This window comes from Pseudochaenichthys georgianus, chromosome 15 (assembly GCF_902827115.2).
Source record: "Pseudochaenichthys georgianus chromosome 15, fPseGeo1.2, whole genome shotgun sequence".
Lineage (NCBI taxonomy): Eukaryota > Metazoa > Chordata > Actinopteri > Perciformes > Channichthyidae > Pseudochaenichthys > Pseudochaenichthys georgianus.
Genome location: NC_047517.1, coordinates 1,828,292 through 1,849,295, shown reverse-complemented (window position 1 = coordinate 1,849,295; position 21,004 = coordinate 1,828,292). Strand labels below are relative to the sequence as shown.

At 43.0% G+C, this 21,004-nt stretch overlaps 1 protein-coding gene across 1 annotated transcript in view; it reads left to right on the top strand.

Annotated features, from left to right (window-relative positions):
- Window positions 1–21,004, top strand: part of eno4 (enolase 4) — a 53,841-nt gene that overhangs the window by 32,390 nt on the left and 447 nt on the right. The window contains exons 5-10 of the mRNA XM_071205715.1: window positions 80–238; window positions 715–876; window positions 1,870–1,995; window positions 2,260–2,434; window positions 20,119–20,183; window positions 20,588–20,705. Of these exons, the coding sequence (XP_071061816.1) occupies window positions 80–238; window positions 715–876; window positions 1,870–1,995; window positions 2,260–2,434; window positions 20,119–20,183; window positions 20,588–20,705 (805 nt within the window). The remainder of the gene's footprint in view (window positions 1–79; window positions 239–714; window positions 877–1,869; window positions 1,996–2,259; window positions 2,435–20,118; window positions 20,184–20,587; window positions 20,706–21,004) is intronic.

The window sequence follows — 21,004 nt, the reverse complement described above, 5'->3', positions numbered from 1 at the left end:
GAAGTGACATGTTATACCTGTCAGCAGTAGGTACCTGGTCATGTATCAAAGGATAGTGCTCTTTGGGCAATTGATTTAGCTTCCTGTGTTCATGCTACATGTTACATTATTGGAACGACACCTTCGTTGTTCCATCTTCAGTTTCACTGCATGTGAACTTGTTCCACAGATCATCACAAAGACCCTTGAGCTACAGAAGGAGATGATGAGAATAATGAACACGTCAACAAAGCCTGAGGTGAGGGGAGCGTGTTTTGTCCTGCCGTGCTGTCAGAATAGAAGTGAGTTAACATGCTCTATGAGAGCACACCATGTACACGAGGCAGAGTTCAAGGCCTTTCAATGAGCGTTCCTTAACGCTACGTAGATAAAAGATTCTTTTCCATTGTCCTTGCTCACCTTCAAACTAACTCATGTGGCAGGCCTGGAACTCTTTCAGAATGCTAAGCATTCAATATTCAACCTTTTCTGTCATGCAGCATTTGTAGCGCATACACAATTATCTTTTTTCACAATTAGCATTTTCCAATGACCCGTAGTCTCAACAATCATACCGTGAACAGTGAAGAGGGGTCGTCTTCCAACACATGTAACCTTGCAATGACAACTGTTTCATTCCCATGTATGTAAGAACACTATTCTACTGTGATTCACATGCAGCTGAGCCTAATGAATACATGGTGCTGACGAGGTGAACTGTGTGTTTGCTCCGAGGCTCAGGCAGTGCTGTGTGACAGTGGAGTGCTGGCTGTGAGCTACGAGCGGCCCGAGCAGCCTCTGGATCTGATCACTGAAGCCTGCTCCAACTCTGGTCTGGCCCTGGGAACAGAGGTCCAGTTAGCTCTGAACTGTGCTGCGCCGGAGCTCATGGACTATGTAAGTGAACCTGCTGCTGGCTCTCTGTTGCCCCTTTCACACCAACGCGGTTCCAGGGCCGGTTCGGAGCTAGAGCCTCAAAAGCACTGTTTCTTCCTGTTCACACCGCAGCGGAGCCGTATTATAGCAGCTATCGGATGGAATCAATACATGAGCTGCACAGGTTGTCATGACTCATGTCCGACTATCACAACAAGTAGAATCATAATGAACAATACGCCGGTAAAATGTGCCAGCTTATGCCACAATAGGATAGCAACAAGTAGTCAAGATAGTCAGTTTAGCTTCGGTTGCTATGCTAACATCACCCATTTTACACCAGAGAAACTTCAAATCATAACAGCGTTGTGATGTCAAACTGCAGAGGTCGGTAAATGAATCTGAAACACTTAATAAACAATGAACCACAGCACACGAAAAGTACAAGGGTTGAGAAGTAGCTATTTAATTTAATCTGGCTTCGTATGATTAAAACCAACGCCGTTGGGAAGAAAATCAGCGACGTCACCAGTCGGGCTCTGGGCGGTGTGAACAAAACGGGGGATGACATGAAAAACCGGTTTCGAACCAGAAAAGCTCTAGCACGGAGCAAGAACGGGAACCACGTTGGTGTGAAAGGGGTATGTGAGACAATGTGGCCACGTCCTTATATGTGCACTCAGCTCACATGCTAATACTCAGGCTGGGGCAGTAATGGAATAATGTAATCGGGTTACAAAAACAGGTAACTATATTCCCTTGCAGTTACATAACAAAATATGTAATCAGATTACTCTTACTTTTTGATATTGAGGTAATCCAAAAGAAACGAGAAGTAATCAGATTACATAACTCTTTATTTTGATACTCAGACTAGGTGACTGTTACATATTTGTACAGGTAACTAGTCTTTGTAGCGGATTACATTTTCAAAAGTAACCCTCCCAACCCTGCAATACTGTTTAAGCACCACTGACAGAGACATCCTGCAGCTGTTTGTCCTCCTCTCCTCAGACTAAAGGGAAGTATGAAATTGCAACAGGAGTTTTGAAGACTCCGGATGAATTAGTTGACATGTACCAAACCCTCGTCAGCAAATACCCAGCCGTGGTGGCCCTCATCGATCCGCTCAGACGAGAAGTAAATCTAAGTCATCTTAAACATTATCATTTCCGAGTTGATGTGTATGTACAATTGTGTTTATAATTTACAGACAATGTTGTTGATACGGTGTGTGTGTGTGTGTGTGTGTGTGTGTGTGTGTGTGTGTGTGTGTGTGTGTGTGTGTGTGTGTGTGTGTGTGTGTGTGTGTGTGTGTGTGTGTGTGTGTGTGTGTGTGTGTGTGTGTGTGTGTGTGTGTGTGTGTGTGTGTGTGTGTGTGTGTGTGTGTGTGTGTGTGTGTAGGACAGAGAGCAGTGGGAGAAGCTGAGCAATGTGATTGGAGACTCATGTTTGCTGCTCTCTGACATCACCTACAAGGCAAAGGCCCCACCCCTTCCTGGAGTCAGAGGTCACGTCTTAAAGCACACTCAGGAAACAACAGTCAGTGACTTGATCTGCATCACATCAGAGCACAAAGGTAACACGTCCACTGAGGGGAGGGGGGGGACAGATCTCAGCGGTTAGTTATTAAAGTACCGTTTAGGAATACAACAACACACTCTCACTCCCTAACGGAGCGTCCACACTACAGATTCAAAAATAGCTTGGAGCTGGGCGTGTCTGGAGCTTGGGGATTTTATTCAAGCAACACGACCAACAACCAATCACATGAATCTCCCGCCCCCGACATACAGAGCAAAACCCCTGGGGATTTTATGCGAGCAATATATATATAAACTCCCCAAACAGGCGAAACCCTACCAGTTTCACCCACTGTCTCTGCCACCTCCCTCCATGCCTGGTTCCTCCGGTTTGTATCCCGGTAGGTGAAGAGGGTCTGGTCATACAAAACCGGGTGATTTGCTACGGCGATAGTTAGTTTATCCTCCAACTTTTTATGAAATATAGAAATGAACAGCGGGATATCTCTCCCAGCTTAGACGCGGTTTGATTGGCTACGGCTTGAGCTGTCAGATTTTCCGAAACGGGATTTGATTGGCTGGCGCTGGCTACTCCGGCGTCAGAAGTTGAACATTGTTCAACTTCTGACGCCGGAGACGCCTGAGAAGGACCGCTCTGCTACCCACAATTCAGTTCGGCGAAAAAGCGAGGCTACGTGACGTCACCCCATTGAAAGTGAATGGGCAGATTGGAGTTTTCGACGCTGTCGACGCTGTAGTGTAGACGGGCCGTAAGCGTCCAATAGTGACGTTTGGTCAGTGTCCGTGGCGTCCAATTGTGACGCTCCCAGGCTCCTTCAGCGTCATAAAGGGACGCAAATAGCTTTCAACTGATTTCAATGTATTCCCATCTGCGTCGGGATTTGACGCTCATGGAAGCACGGCATTCGTTTGTGTCGGCTGGCCTTAAAAGGCAATGTGAGCGTCCATTCCCATTGGATAACGGATAATTGTACACCCGGAAGTAAGTATTCCCCTTACTGTCGATTGATTTTACAGTGATATCTGCTCTACTCATCGACTAAAAAACACCAGATTATCCTTGTTAATTACACAACATTGATTGGTTTAAATTGTGTGCAATGCTTTTGTATTTTTCCCCTTCGATTCGGAGAAACAAATATTTGTTCTGAGTAAAGGATGGCAGAAGACACTACACTACCCAGAATCCCCAGCTATCGTTTGGACTACACCATGTGACTATCACCCTGTGATAGTCCTCAAGCTCTGTGATTGGAGAGTGTGCTCGGAGGGTTAAGCCGATTCTCGAACAGCACTTGAAATGGGATGGAACCACATTTGAACGGGTCCACCGCGTCCCCCCCTCCCCCACCCCGTCCCCAGAACTACACATGCTGGCTATTCTGTTTCGCAACATGTTCTCTATGGCACGTCTCTACTGGGAGTTGTAGTTTTAAAAGACGTTTTCGTATTTCCCATAATAATAAGTTGCCAGTATTAAACTGTGTACATCCCTGGAGGTTTAGGGGACAGGAAACACTCACATTTAAAACATATAATTAATAAATGGGTGAAAATTGCTTGTGCCCATAATGGGCAGTATTAATATATATACCCACACGCCAGCTAAGGTCAGAAGAGCTTTATTTAACAGCTGGTCTTATGTTTGTGACCCCTGTTGTTAATTGATAACATTACATTACATTAATTGATAAGCCTGAAACATGCACTTGTCAAGGTTCAGAGGCACATTGTGCAAATATGGCAGTAGCCATCGATCAGCTTAAGATAAGATATACTTTATTGATCCCAAGTTGGAACATTTGCGTTACATCAGCATGTGTAACAGTTAAATATGCAGTGGTGTTTATTTGAAAATCATTTAGTATAATCACACAAATTCTGTGTTTTATATTCAACAATTCTGTGTTCTTTATTTATTGATTGTTCAATACCTGACAAGGCCGGAGATGAAATATCTACATACATCTTATAAGAGTATAATACATTATGTATAATATCAGTTAAAATAAGTGCTTCAACATAGTTAACATTGCTGGAGGTATGCACAAATATTGATAGATGTCTTGTAATGCACTGTTGAGGAACCTGCAACCCAAGTTTTTCATTCAGTGCAGAACTACACCACAGTTGTGTAGGCCTATATGATATGTCAATAAACCTTAGAACATCTTGAAATCTTGAAAGGGATGTGCAAAATAGTCATTATATACAGTCTTTAATTAACTATTAGTAGAGAATAACGAGTAATGAATATACTTTATAGGGATCGTATTAATATCTAATAATAAAAATAATGAAATTCAATAACATGCTTTAACCACCAGGTGTCCCTTTATATCAGCTGTGCACCTTTATGGTGTAAATACAGCCTATCTACCAATTGGATCAAATATAAAAGTGAGCCGAATTAGTGTTGATACTGCAAGGAGACGTATTGTGTGAAAAGAAATGTAAGATGTTGTTTAATGGCGGATATCTTTATGATCCACGTCACGTTTCCAGTTCCTCATGTTTGTCTAGAAGTCTTCTCATTAGGGCTCTATAAATACAGAACTACGGCAGATCTGTAATATGTAATGCAGCCGAACCGTGTATTACAATGCCGTTATGTGATGACTTTCAAAGAGAAAAGCAAGCACACTCGGAATAAAGTATTATTATTTTTAATGTTTTCGGTCTGTTTCCGGTATTTGTTAATGACGATGTGCTGTGAGATGTGAGACTGGAATTGCACAGGGGGGAAATAACGTAGGCTATCTTTAGATGCGGATTTTGTTAAACTAATATGTTTGCGCTGTGGACCAACACTATACATTGACGGGGAAGGGGGTAGCAATAAAGATAAACACCATTAAACAGTTAACACAACATAACAGAAATAATATCGATAGCAGCGTCCCTAGCAACCACCTTGGTAACAATGAAAACGTCGCGATTTCCTGAAGTAATCTTCGTAATAACTAGCAAACTAAAGATCATGTACATCCACTGCACACATAATCTGAAATAACAACTAATATTTCTCGCATCAAATGACATCAAAACGCATTTAATGGCCAAACTAACTTTAAAATAGGCATTTTCCACCGAGAATAAAACGAAGTTCGGCCATGTTTTCTTTTTCTGCAGGGAGAAATTTGAAGATCACGTGACATAGACGCCAGGGTTTGTCAAACAGAGCACATGGTGTAGTCCAAACGATAGCTGGGGATTCTGGGTAGTGTAGTGTCTTCTGCCATCCTTTACTCAGAAAAAATATTTGTTTCTCTGAATCGAAGGGGAAAAATACAAAAGCATTGCACACAATTTAAACCAATCAATGTTGTGTAATTAACAAGGATAATCTGGTGTTTTTTAGTCGATGAGTAGTGCAGATATCACTGTGAAATCAATCGACAGTAAGAGGGAACGTACTTACTTCCGGGTGTACAATTCTCCGTTACCCAATGGGAATGGACGCTCACATTGCCTTTAAGGGCAGCCGGCATAAACGGAATGCCGTGCTTCCATGAGCGTCAAATCCGACGCAGATGGGAATACATTGCAATCAGTTGAAGAAGCTATTTGCGTCCCCTTTATGACGCTGAAGAAGCCTAGGAGTGTCAGAATTGGACGCCACGGACACTGAACCAAACGTCGCTCCTGGACGCTTAGGGAGATGAGAGTGTGTTGAATACAACAAAGAAACAGTATTCCTTACCTTTTTTACTTTTTTTCTTTACTGTATATAAGCTTTCAATTTGACCTAAAAAGCTTCAACAGCAGCAGTAGAGTCAGTTAGTAATCAGCAGGACTGAGGACATGAACTTTCTCTTAAACTAGATAGATAGATGGATGGTAGATAGATAGATAGATAGATAGATGGATGGATGGATGGATAGATGGATGGATAGATAGATGGATAGATGGATAGATAGATGGATGGATAGATAGATGGATATATAGATAGATGGATGGATAGATGGATGGATGGATAGATGGATGGATGGATAGATGGATAGATAGATGGATGGATGGATGAATAGATAGATAGATAGGTAGATGGATGGATAGATAGATGGATGGATGGATAGATAGATGGATGGATGGATAGATAGGTAGATGGATGGATATATAGATGGATGGATAGATAGATAGATGGATAGATAGATAGATAGGTAGATGGATGGATATATAGATGGATAGATAGATATATAGATAGATAGATAGATGGATGGATAGATAGATGGATAGATAGGAAGGTAGATGGATGATAGATAGATGGATGGATGGATAGATAGGTAGGTAGATGGATGATAGATAGATAGATAGATAGATGGATAGATGGATGGATATATAGATAGGTAGATGGATGGATGGATAGATAGATGGATGGATGGATAGATAGGTAGATACACTGAACAAAAATATAAATGCAACACTTTTTTCATGAGATGAACTCAAAGATCTAAAACATTTTCTATATACACAAAATAACCATTTCTCTCAAATATTGTTCACAAATCTGAAAGAATCTGTGATAGTGAGCACTTCTCCTTTGCCGAGATAATCCACCCCACCTCACAGGTGTGGCATATCAAGATGCTGATTAGACAGCATGATTATTGCACAGGTGTGCCTTAGGCTGGCCACAATAAAAGGCCACTCTGAAACGTGCAGTTTTGCTTTATTGGGGGTGTCTGGGGGGGTCCGAAAACCAGTCAGTATCTGGTGTGACCACATTTGCCTCACGCAGTGCAACACATCTCCTTGTTGATCAGGTGTTGATTGTGGCCTGTGGAATGTTGGTCCACTCCTCTTCAATGGCTGCCAAGCTGCTGGATATTGGCAGGAACTGGAACACGCTGTCGTATACGCCGATCCAGAGCATCCCAAACATGCTCAATGGGTGACATGTCCGGTGAGCATGCTGGCCATGCAAGAACTGGGATGTTTTCAACATGGGGCCGTGCATTATCATGCTGCAAAATGAGGTGATGGTCGTGGATGAATGGCACAACAATGGGCCTCAGGATCTCGTCACGGTATCTCTGTGCATTCACAATGCCATCAATAAAATGCACCTGTGTTCGTCGTCCATAACATACGCCTGCCCATACCATAACCCCACCACCACCATGGGCCACTCGATTCACAACATTGACATCAGAAAACCGCTCACCCACACGACGCCACACGCGCTGTCTGCCATCTGCCCTGAACAGTGAAAACCGGGATTCATCCGTGAAGAGAACACCTCTCCAACGTGCCAGACGCCATCGAATGTGAGCATTTCCCACTCAAGTCGGTTACGACGAGAACCGGAGTCAGGTGGAGACCCCGATGAGGACGACGAGCATGCAGATGAGCTTCCCTGAGACGGTTTCTGACAGTTTGTGCAGAAATTCTTTGTTTATGCAAACCCATTGTTGCAGCAGCTGTCGAGTGGCTGGTCTCAGACGATCTTGGAGGTGAACATGCTGGATGTGGAGGTCTTGGGCTGGTGTGGTTACACGTGGTCTGCGGTTGTGAGGCCGGTTGGATGTACTGCCAAATTCTCTGAAACGCATAGGCGGCGGTGAGGCTCAGGTTTGGGAAGGCTAAATAACTTTTTTTACCTGACGCTGCACGCGTCCGGCGTCTATAGAAAGAGATCAACTCTCAGTGAAAGCACCGCCTGCTGACCAATCAGAGCTCAGTGTGCGAAGTTTAAATCTATCAAGTCATATTACAGGATAAAGGAAATGCAGAACAACTGCCGTATGCAGGGGAGACGCCGACGTGTCGCACTTATCATTCATATCACATCATCGATCATATAATATCATAATATATCATATATTTCCTTATCTGAGTCAGCTTCTTGAGCCGTATCTGGCCGTTTGCAACACTTGCAGTGTCACATAGCCTGTATGCAGAAGTATTATTTTAAAGGGGAGGTAGGTACGTTTGAGAAAAACCGGCTCGAGATACACTTGTTATATTCCATGGAATGCTCTGAACATCCCGATAGCAATGAATATCTGAAGTGGTTGACAAAACTCCATACAAAAATGTCACCTGTGGAAGCCGTAGTGTAAAAAGCACGACCAATCATCTGAGCCGGCCCGGCTAAAGTAACTGGATGGCCTACCTGCCTGTCAGCCTTCCATCTGTGCACACACTTATCTCGTGCCCTCATTGGTCATGTGCGCGTTCTGTGTGTTGGAGGAGGGGCTCTGGAAGGAAGTGGCAGATTTGTTGGCTGGGTGTTTTCTAATTCTAGCGCACTCGAGCTGGTTTCTCCAAAATTACCTACCCCACCTTTAAGCAACACATTAAGTTTATGAAACACTCAACTCAAATGTAATTATGTTAATTATTTAATAATCAGCATCAGAGAGGAGGATACAGAGGATAAACTTTAATGTATAGGCCTACGCATTAAAACATCGGTAGTTTATTTATAGTATATTTTTTAACCAGCTGTTTGCATGCATGTGCAACTACGTGGCTTTTATCCTGGATTAAAGTGTTTTAGTCATGGATGTTTTAAAGTTTAACTTCTTCATATTTGTCTATTATTATAGTTTCATTTTCATCAATGAAGTATGACGCTGCGCTGTCAGTACTACGCTTGTCCATGTTTGTGATTGGTCAAATGTTGCTAGCCCCGCCCCTTGAACGCGCTCTCAGCCGGAGAGAGAAACCCTGGGTTGATTTACTGAGAGTTGATAACCAGCGCCGTAGGACCGCTTAGCGAGATCTCGTTTGTTAGGATTAGTTAACATAACTCAAACATATCCAGGGTATGTTGAACTGGCTTCGTAGTACAGTTTACTGGTGGCTGCATAGCAGCGCTAATGTCAAAGACACAAACATTATACATTATATTTTTATTTTACCAGGATGCAGTGAAACAAATATTTGCCTAGCCTACAGTACCCGCCACCCCTGTTGAAACGCCTTTGGAGACGGCTTATGGTAGAGAAATGAACATTCAATTCAACAGCTCTGGTGGACATTCCTGCTGTCAGCATGCCAATTGCACGCTCCCTCAAAACTTGCGACATCTGGCATTGTGCTGTGTGATAAAACTGCACGTTCAGAGTGGCCTTTTATTGTGGCCAGCCTAAGGCACACCTGTGCAATAACCATGCTGTCTAATCAGCATCTTGATATGCCACACCTGTGAGGTGGGATGGATTATCTCGGCAAAGGAGAAGTGCTCACTATCACAGATTCTTTCAGATTTGTGAACAATATTGAGAGAAATGGTTATTTTGTGTATAAAGAAAATGTTTTAGATCTTTGAGTTCATCTCATGAAAAATGGGAGCAAAAACAAAGTGTTGCATTATATTTTGTTCAGTGTAGGTAGATGGATGGATAGATAGATGGATAGATAGGTAGTGGATAGATGGTAGATAGGATGGATGGATAGATGGATGGATGGGATGGATAGAAGAGCACACCATGTACACGGAGCAGAGTTCAAGGCCTTTCAATGAGCGTTCCTTAACGCTACGTAGATAAAAAGATTCTTTTCCATTGTCCTTGCTCACCTTCAAACTAACTCATGTGCAGGCCTGGAACTCTTTCAGAATGCTAAGCATTCAATATTCAACCTTTCTGTCATGCAGCATTTGTAGCGCATACACAATTATCTTTTTTCACAATTAGCATTTCCAATGACCCGTAGTCTCAACAATCATACCGTGAACAGTGAAGAGGGGTCGTCTTCCAACACATGTAACCTTGCAATGACAACTGTTTCATTCCCATGTATGTAAGAACACTATTCTACTGTGATTCACATGCAGCTGAGCCTAATGAATACATGGTGCTGACGAGGTGAACTGTGTGTTTGCTCCGAGGCTCAGGCAGTGCTGTGTGACAGTGGAGTGCTGGCTGTGAGCTACGAGCGGCCCGAGCAGCCTCTGGATCTGATCACTGAAGCCTGCTCCAACTCTGGTCTGGCCCTGGGAACAGAGGTCCAGTTAGCTCTGAACTGTGCTGCGCCGGAGCTCATGGACTATGTAAGTGAACCTGCTGCTGGCTCTCTGTTGCCCCTTTCACACCAACGCGGTTCCAGGGCCGGTTCGGAGCTAGAGCCTCAAAAGCACTGTTTCTTCCTGTTCACACCGCAGCGGAGCCGTATTATAGCAGCTATCGGATGGAATCAATACATGAGCTGCACAGGTTGTCATGACTCATGTCCGACTATCACAACAAGTAGAATCATAATGAACAATACGCCGGTAAAATGTGCCAGCTTATGCCACAATAGGATAGCAACAAGTAGTCAAGATAGTCAGTTTAGCTTCGGTTGCTATGCTAACATCACCCATTTTACACCAGAGAAACTTCAAATCATAACAGCGTTGTGATGTCAAACTGCAGAGGTCGGTAAATGAATCTGAAACACTTAATAAACAATGAACCACAGCACACGAAAAGTACAAGGGTTGAGAAGTAGCTATTTAATTTAATCTGGCTTCGTATGATTAAAACCAACGCCGTTGGGAAGAAAATCAGCGACGTCACCAGTCGGGCTCTGGGCGGTGTGAACAAAACGGGGGATGACATGAAAAACCGGTTTCGAACCAGAAAAGCTCTAGCACGGAGCAAGAACGGGAACCACGTTGGTGTGAAAGGGGTATGTGAGACAATGTGGCCACGTCCTTATATGTGCACTCAGCTCACATGCTAATACTCAGCTGGGGCAGTAATGGAATAATGTAATCGGGTTACAAAAACAGGTAACTATATTCCCTTGCAGTTACATAACAAAATATGTAATCAGATTACTCTTACTTTTTGATATTGAGGTAATCCAAAAGAAACGAGAAGTAATCAGATTACATAACTCTTTATTTTGATACTCAGACTAGGTGACTGTTACATATTTGTACAGGTAACTAGTCTTTGTAGCGGATTACATTTTCAAAAGTAACCCTCCCAACCCTGCAATACTGTTTAAGCACCACTGACAGAGACATCCTGCAGCTGTTTGTCCTCCTCTCCTCAGACTAAAGGGAAGTATGAAATTGCAACAGGAGTTTTGAAGACTCCGGATGAATTAGTTGACATGTACCAAACCCTCGTCAGCAAATACCCAGCCGTGGTGGCCCTCATCGATCCGCTCAGACGAGAAGTAAATCTAAGTCATCTTAAACATTATCATTTCCGAGTTGATGTGTATGTACAATTGTGTTTATAATTTACAGACAATGTTGTTGATACGGTGTGTGTGTGTGTGGTGTGTGTGTGTGGTGTGTGTGTGTGTGTGTGTGTGTGGTGTGTGTGTGTGTGTGTGTGTGTGTGTGTGTGTGTGTGTGTGTGTGTGTGTGGTGTGTGTGTGTGTGTGTGTGTGTGTGTGTGTGTGTGTGTGTGTGTGTGGTGTGTGTGTAGGACAGAGAGCAGTGGGAGAAGCTGAGCAATGTGATTGGAGACTCATGTTTGCTGCTCTCTGACATCACCTACAAGGCAAAGGCCCCACCCCTTCCTGGAGTCAGAGGTCACGTCTTAAAGCACACTCAGGAAACAACAGTCAGTGACTTGATCTGCATCACATCAGAGCACAAGGTAACACGTCCACTGAGGGGAGGGGGGGGGACAGATCTCCAGCGGTTAGTTATTAAAGTACCGTTTAGGAATACAACAACACACTCTCACTCCCTAACGGAGCGTCCACACTACAGATTCAAAAATAGCTTGGAGCTGGGCGTGTCTGGAGCTTGGGGATTTTATTCAAGCAACACGACCAACAACCAATCACATGAATCTCCCGCCCCCCGACATACAGAGCAAAACCCCTGGGGATTTTATGGAGCAATATATATATAAACTCCCCAACAGGCGGAAACCCTACCAGTTTCACCCACTGTCTCTGCCACCTCCCTCCATGCTGGTTCCTCCCGGTTTGTATCCCGGTAGGTGAAGAGGGTCTGGTCATACAAACCGGGGTGATTTGCTACGGCGATAGTTAGTTTATCCTCCAACTTTTTATGAAATATAGAAATGAACAGCGGGATATCTCTCCCAGCTTAGACGCGGGTTTGATTGGCTACGGCTTGAGCTGTCAGATTTTCCGAACGGGATTTGATTGGCTGGCGCTGGCTACTCCGGCGTCAGAAGTTGAACATTGTTCAACTTCTGACGCCGGAGACGCCTGAGAAGGACCGCTCTGCTACCCACAATTCAGTTCGGCGAAAAAGCGAGGCTACGTGACGTCACCCATTGAAAGTGAATGGGCAGATTGGAGTTTTCGACGCTGTCGACGCTGTAGTGTAGACGGGCCGTAAGCGTCCAATAAGTGACGTTTTGGTCAGTGTCCCGTGGCGTCCATTGTGACGCTCCCAGGCTCCTTCAGCGTCATAAAGGGACGCAAATAGCTTTCAACTGATTTCAATGTATTCCCATCTGCGTCGGGATTTGACGCTCATGGAAGCACGGCATTCGTTTGTGTCGGCTGGCCTTAAAAGGCAATGTGAGCGTCCATTCCCATTGGATAACGGATAATTGTACACCCGGAAAGTAAGTATTCCCCTTTACTGTCGATTGATTTTACCGTGATATCTGCTCTACTCATCGACTAAAAAACACCAGATTATCCTTGTTAATTACACAACATTGATTGGTTTAAATTGTGTGCAATGCTTTTGTATTTTTCCCCTTCGATTCGGAGAAACAAATCTTTGTTCTGAGTAAAGGATGGCAGAAGACACTACACTACCCAGAATCCCCAGCTATCGTTTGGACTACACCATGTGACTATCACCCTGTGATAGTCCTCAAGCTCTGTGATTGGAGAGTGTGCTCGGAGGGTTAAGCCGATTCTCGAACAGCACTTGAAATGGGATGGAACCACATTTGAACGGGTCCACCGCGTCCCCCCTCCCCCACCCCGTCCCCAGAACTACACATGCTGGCTATTCTGTTTCGCAACATGTTCTCTATGGCACGTCTCTACTGGGAGTTGTAGTTTTAAAAGACGTTTTCGTATTTCCCATAATAAGAAGTTGCCAGTATTAAACTGTGTACATCCCTGGAGGTTTAGGGGACAGGAAACACTCACATTTAAACATATAATTAATAAATGGGTGAAAATTGCTTGTGCCCATAATGGGCAGTATTAATATATATACCCACATGCCAGCTAAGGTCAGAAGAGCTTTATTTAACAGCTGGTCTTATGTTTGTGACCCCTGTTGTTAATTGATAACATTACATTACATTAATTGATAAGCCTGAAACATGCACTTGTCAAGGTTCAGAGGCACATTGTGCAAATATGGCAGTAGCCATCGATCATCTTAAGATAAGATATACTTTATTGATCCCAAGTTGGAAACATTTGCGTTACATCAGCATGTGTAACAGTTAAATATTGCAGTGGTGTTTATTTGAAAATCATTTAGTATAATCACACAAATTCTGTGTTTTATATTCAACAATTCTGTGTTCTTTATTTATTGATTGTTCAATACCTGACAAGGCCGGAGATGAAATATCTACATACATCTTATAAGAGTATAATACATTATGTATAATATCAGTTAAAATAAGTGCTTCAACATAGTTAACATTGCTGGAGGTATGCACAAATATTGATAGATGTCTTTGTAATGCACTATTGAGGAACCTGCAACCCAAGTTTTTCATTCAGTGCAGAACTACACCACAGTTGTGTAGGCCTATATGATATGTCAATAAACCTTAGAACATCTTGAAATCTTGAAAGGGATGTGCAAAATAGTCCTTATATACAGTCTTTAATTAACTATTAGTAGAGAATAACGAGTAATGAATATACTTTATAGGGATCGTATTAATATCTAATAATAAAAATAATGAAATTCAATAACATGCTTTAACCACCAGGTGTCCCTTTATATCAGCTGTGCACCTTTATGGTGTAAATACAGCCTATCTACCAATTGGATCAAATATAAAAGTGAGCCGAATTAGTGTTGATACTGCAAGGAGACGTATTGTGTGAAAAGAAATGTAAGATGTTGTTTAATGGCGGATATCTTTATGATCCACGTCACGTTTTCCAGTTCCTCATGTTTGTCTAGAAGTCTTCTTCATTAGGGGCCTCTATAAATACAGAACTACGGCAGATCTGTAATATGTAATGCAGCCGAACCGTGTATTACAATGCCGTTATGTGATGACTTTCAAAGAGAAAAGCAAGCACACTCGGAATAAAGTATTATTATTTTTAATGTTTTCGGTCTGTTTCCGGTATTTGTTAATGACGATGTGCTGTGAGATGTGAGACTGGAATTGCACAGGGGGGAAATAACGTAGGCTATCTTTAGATGCGGATTTTGTTAAACTAATATGTTTGCGCTGTGGACCAACACTATACATTGACGGGGAAGGGGGTAGCAATAAAGATAACACCATTAAACAGTTACACAACATAACAGAAATAATATCGATAGCAGCGTCCCTAGCAACCACCTTGGTAACAATGAAAACGTCGCGATTTCCTGAAGTAATCTTCGTAATAACTAGCAAACTAAAGATCATGTACATCCACTGCACACATAATCTGAAATAACAACTAATATTTCTCGCATCAAATGACATCAAAACGCATTTTAATGGCCAAACTAACTTTAAAATAGGCATTTTCCACCGAGAATAAAACGAAGTTCGGCCATGTTTTCTTTTTCTGCAGGGAGAAATTTGAAGATCACGTGACATAGACGCCAGGGTTTGTCAAACAGAGCACATGGTGTAGTCCAAACGATAGCTGGGGATTCTGGGTAGTGTAGTGTCTTCTGCCATCCTTTACTCAGAAAAAATATTTGTTTCTCTGAATCGAAGGGGAAAAATACAAAAGCATTGCACACAATTTAAACCAATCAATGTTGTGTAATTAACAAGGATAATCTGGTGTTTTTTAGTCGATGAGTAGTGCAGATATCACTGTGAAATCAATCGACAGTAAGAGGAGTACTTACTTCCGGGTGTACAATTCTCCGTTACCCAATGGGAATGGACGCTCACATTGCCTTTAAGGGCAGCCGGCATAAACGAATGCCGTGCTTCCATGAGCGTCAAATCCCGACGCAGATGGGAATACATTGCAATCAGTTGAAAGCTATTTGCGTCCCTTTATGACGCTGAAGAAGCCTAGGAGTGTCAGAATTGGACGCCACGGACACTGACCAAACGTCGCTCCTGGACGCTTAGGGAGTGAGAGTGTGTTGAATACAACAAAGAAACAGTATTCCTTACCTTTTTTACTTTTTTCTTTACTGTATATAAGCTTTCAATTTGACTAAAAAGCTTCAACAGCAGCAGTAGAGTCAGTTAGTAATCAGCAGGACTGAGGACATGAACTTTCTCTTAAACTAGATAGATAGATGGATGGATAGATAGATAGATAGATAGATAGATGGATGGATGGATGGATAGATGGATGGATAGATAGATGGATAGATGGATAGATAGATGGATGGATAGATAGATGGATATATAGATAGATGGATGGATAGATGGATGGATGGATAGATGGATGGATGGATAGATGGATAGATAGATGGATGGATGGATGAATAGATAGATAGATAGGTAGATGGATGGATAGATAGATGGATGGATGGATAGATAGATGGATGGATGGATAGATAGATAGGTAGATGGATGGATATATAGATGGATGGATAGATAGATAGATGGATAGATAGATAGATAGGTAGATGGATGGATATATAGATGGATAGATAGATATATAGATAGATAGATAGATGGATGGATAGATAGATGGATAGATAGGAAGGTAGATGGATGATAGATAGATGGATGGATGGATAGATAGGTAGGTAGATGGATGATAGATAGATAGATAGATAGATGGATAGATGGATGGATATATAGATAGGTAGATGGATGGATGGATAGATAGATGGATGGATGGATAGATAGGTAGATACACTGAACAAAAATATAAATGCAACACTTTTTTCATGAGATGAACTCAAAGATCTAAAACATTTTCTATATACACAAAATAACCATTTCTCTCAAATATTGTTCACAAATCTGAAAGAATCTGTGATAGTGAGCACTTCTCCTTTGCCGAGATAATCCATCCCACCTCACAGGTGTGGCATATCAAGATGCTGATTAGACAGCATGATTATTGCACAGGTGTGCCTTAGGCTGGCCACAATAAAAGGCCACTCTGAAACGTGCAGTTTTGCTTTATTGGGGGTGTCTGGGGGGGTCCGAAAACCAGTCAGTATCTGGTGTGACCACCATTTGCCTCACGCAGTGCAACACATCTCCTTGTTGATCAGGTTGTTGATTGTGGCCTGTGGAATGTTGGTCCACTCCTCTTCAATGGCTGCCAAGCTGCTGGATATTGGCAGGAACTGGAACACGCTGTCGTATACGCCGATCCAGAGCATCCCAAACATGCTCAATGGGTGACATGTCCGGTGAGCATGCTGGCCATGCAAGAACTGGGATGTTTTCAACATGGGGCCGTGCATTATCATGCTGCAAAATGAGGTGATGGTCGTGGATGAATGGCACAACAATGGGCCTCAGGATCTCGTCACGGTATCTCTGTGCATTCACAATGCCATCAATAAAATGCACCTGTGTTCGTCGTCCATAACATACGCCTGCCCATACCATAACCCCACCACCACCATGGGCCACTCGATTCACAACATTGACATCAGAAAACCGCTCACCCACACGACGCCACACGCGCTGTCTGCCATCTGCCCTGAACAGTGAAAACCGGGATTCATCCGTGAAGAGAACACCTCTCCAACGTGCCAGACGCCATCGAATGTGAGCATTTTCCCACTCAAGTCGGTTACGACGACGAACCGGAGTCAGGTGGAGACCCCGATGAGGACGACGAGCATGCAGATGAGCTTCCCTGAGACGGTTTCTGACAGTTTGTGCAGAAATTCTTTGTTTATGCAAACCCATTGTTGCAGCAGCTGTCCGAGTGGCTGGTCTCAGACGATCTTGGAGGTGAACATGCTGGATGTGGAGGTCTTGGGCTGGTGTGGTTACACGTGGTCTGCGGTTGTGAGGCCGGTTGGATGTACTGCCAAATTCTCTGAAACGCATAGGCGGCGCGTGAGGCTCAGGTTTGGGAAGGCTAAATAACTTTTTTTACCTGACGCTGCACGCGTCCGGCGTCTATAGAAAAGAGATCAACTCTCAGTGAAAGCACCGCCTGCTGACCAATCAGAGCTCAGTGTGCGAAGTTTAAATCTATCAAGTCATATTACAGGATAAAGGAAATGCAGAACAACTGCCGTATGCAGGGGAGACGCCGACGTGTCGCACTTATCATTCATATCACATCATCGATCATATAATATCATAATATATCATATATTTCCTTATCTGAGTCAGCTTCTTGAGCCGTATCTGGCCGTGCAACACTTGCAGTGTCACATAGCCTGTATGCAGAAGTATTATTTTAAAGGTGGGGTAGGTACGTTTGAGAAACCGGCTCGAGATACACTTGTTATATTCCATGGAATGCTCTGAACATCCCGATAGCAATGAATATCTGAAGTGGTTGACAAAAACTCCATACAAAAATGTCACCTGTGGAAGCCGTAGTGTAAAAAGCACGACCAATCATCTGAGCCGGCCCGGCTAAAGTAACTGGATGGCCTACCTGCCTGTCAGCCTTCCATCTGTGCACACACTTATCTCGTGCCCTCATTGGTCATGTGCGCGTTCCTGTGTGTTGGAGGAGGGGCTCTGGAAGGAAGTGGCAGATTTGTTCTGGCTGTGTATTTTCTAATTCTAGCGCACTCGAGCTGGTTTCTCCAAAATTACCTACCCCACCTTTAAGCAACACATTAAGTTTATGAAACACTCAACTCAAATGTAATTATGTTAATTATTTAATTATTATTAGTCATCACTCATGTCTTAGATGAGGCAGTGATATCATAAACCTGTTAATGTATAGGCCTACGCATTAAAACACTCGGTAGTTTATTTATAGTATATTTTTTAACCAGCTGTTCTGCATTGCATGTGCAACTACGTGGCTTTTATCCTGGATAAAGTGTTTTAGTCATGGATGTTTAAAGTTTAACTTCTTCATATTTGTCTATTATTATAGTTTCATTTTCATCAATGAAGTATGACGCTGCGCTGTCAGTACGCTTGTCCATGTTTGTGATTGGTCAAATGTTGCTAGCCCCGCCCCTTGAACGCGCTCTCAGCCGGAGAGAGAAACCCTGGGTTGATTTACTGAGAGTTGATAACCAGCGCCGTAGGACCGCTTAGCGAGATCTCGTTTGTTAGGATTAGTTAACATAACTCAAACATATCCAGGGTATGTTGAACTGGCTTCGTAGTACAGTTTACTGGTGGCTGCATAGCAGCGCTAATGTCAAAGACACAAACATTATACATTATATTTTTATTTTACCAGGATGCAGTGAAACAAATATTTGCCTAGCCTACAGTACCCGCCACCCCTGTTGAAACGCCTTTGGAGACGGCTTATGGTAGAGAAATGAACATTCAATTCAACAGCTCTGGTGGACATTCCTGCTGTCAGCATGCCAATTGCACGCTCCCTCAAAACTTGCGACATCTGGCATTGTGCTGTGTGATAAAACTGCACGTTTCAGAGTGGCCTTTTATTGTGGCCAGCCTAAGGCACACCTGTGCAATAACCATGCTGTCTAATCAGCATCTTGATATGCCACACCTGTGAGGTGGGATGGATTATCTCGGCAAAGGAGAAGTGCTCACTATCACAGATTCTTTCAGATTTGTGAACAATATTTGAGAGAAATGGTTATTTTGTGTATAAAGAAAATGTTTTAGATCTTTGAGTTCATCTCATGAAAAATGGGAGCAAAAACAAAAGTGTTGCATTTATATTTTTGTTCAGTGTAGGTAGATGGATGGATAGATAGATGGATAGATAGATGGATAGATAGGTAGATGGATAGGTGGATAGATGGATGGATGGATGGATAGATAGATAGATAGGTAGATGGATAGGTGGATGGATGGATGGATAGATAGATAGGTAGATGGATGGATAGATAGATAGGTGGATAGATGGATGGATGGATAGATAGATAGATGGATGGATGGATAGATAGGTAGGTAGATGGATGGATGGATGGATAGATAGATGGATGGATGGATGGATAGATAGATGGATATATGGATGGATGGATAGATAGATAGGTGGATGGATGGATGGATAGATAGATAGATGGATATATGGATGGATGGATAGATGGATAGATACATGGATGGATGGATAGATAGGTAGGTAGATGGATGGATGGATAGATATAGATAGGTAGGTAGATGGATGGATGGATAGACAGATAGATAGATGGATGGATAGGTAGGTAGATGGATAGATGGATGGATAGATAGATGGATGGATAGATAGATGGATAGATAGGTAGATGGATGGATAGATAGATAGGTGGATAGATGGATAGATGGATGGATAGATGGATGGATGGATAGATAGATAGATGGATGGATGGATAGGTAGATGGATGGATAGATAGATAGGTGGATAGATGGATGGATGGATAGATAGATGGATGGATGGATGGATGGATAGATAGGTAGGTAGATGGATGGATAGTTTTATAGATAGATAGATGGATGGATGGATAGATAGATGGATGGATAGATGGATGGATAGATGGATGGATGGATAGATAGATCAGTGGTGACGATGAGTGTGTTTCCTGTTGGTGTTCCAGGGTCAGTGATGATGATGATGACAACATGCAGCGAGCCATGCAGTGAGGACTCTTTATCAGATATAGTAAGTCATATTCCTCCACACTCATGGCTCTGACAGATTGTAATGGACATTTTAAAATATTTTCTGACATCTTAAAGACCAAACTAAATACAGAAGTTATTTACAATGTTTGGTGGATATATTAAATTAGAACTGTTTTATTATCGGGTAAAGCCCTAGTCCTCTGTCTATATATACATCCATACTTCTAACACCATGGGCCCGATGTGTGGGGACCTTTGTTATCCAGCGCTAGCCTTTAGTCGTCATGCCCACCCCTCCCAACTTATTCCTACCAGTGTTCACTTTCATTGAGTGTGTAAACACAGCAGCCCCCTCAGTGTAGCTCCAGGTTTCTGTCTCCTCCCTTTGGTGGCATCACCCTCTTTTCCTCAGCACCATTCCCCCCCCCCCCTCTCCCCCAGGCTGTGGGTCTGGGTCTGGACTTTGTCAAACTGGGAGGTCTGAGCGGAGCAGAGAGGATGACTAAATACAACCGGCTGATTTCTATAGAGGAAGAACTGTCCCAACAGGGAATCCTGGGTACGTTTTATACTCCGCCCTGGTCTTTTTATTTATCCACAGAGAGAGAGAGGTAGTAGTGCCACACACACACACACACACGCACGCACGCACGCACGCACGCACACACACACACACACACACACACACACACACACACACACACACACACACACACACACACACACACACACACACACACACACACACACACACACACACACGTGAAAGTAAACTGTGTGTGTGGAATCATACAAATGTGTACTTGTGTGAGTAGAAGAATACCCCCCCCTGCATTGGATCTGTTAATTGGCCACTGA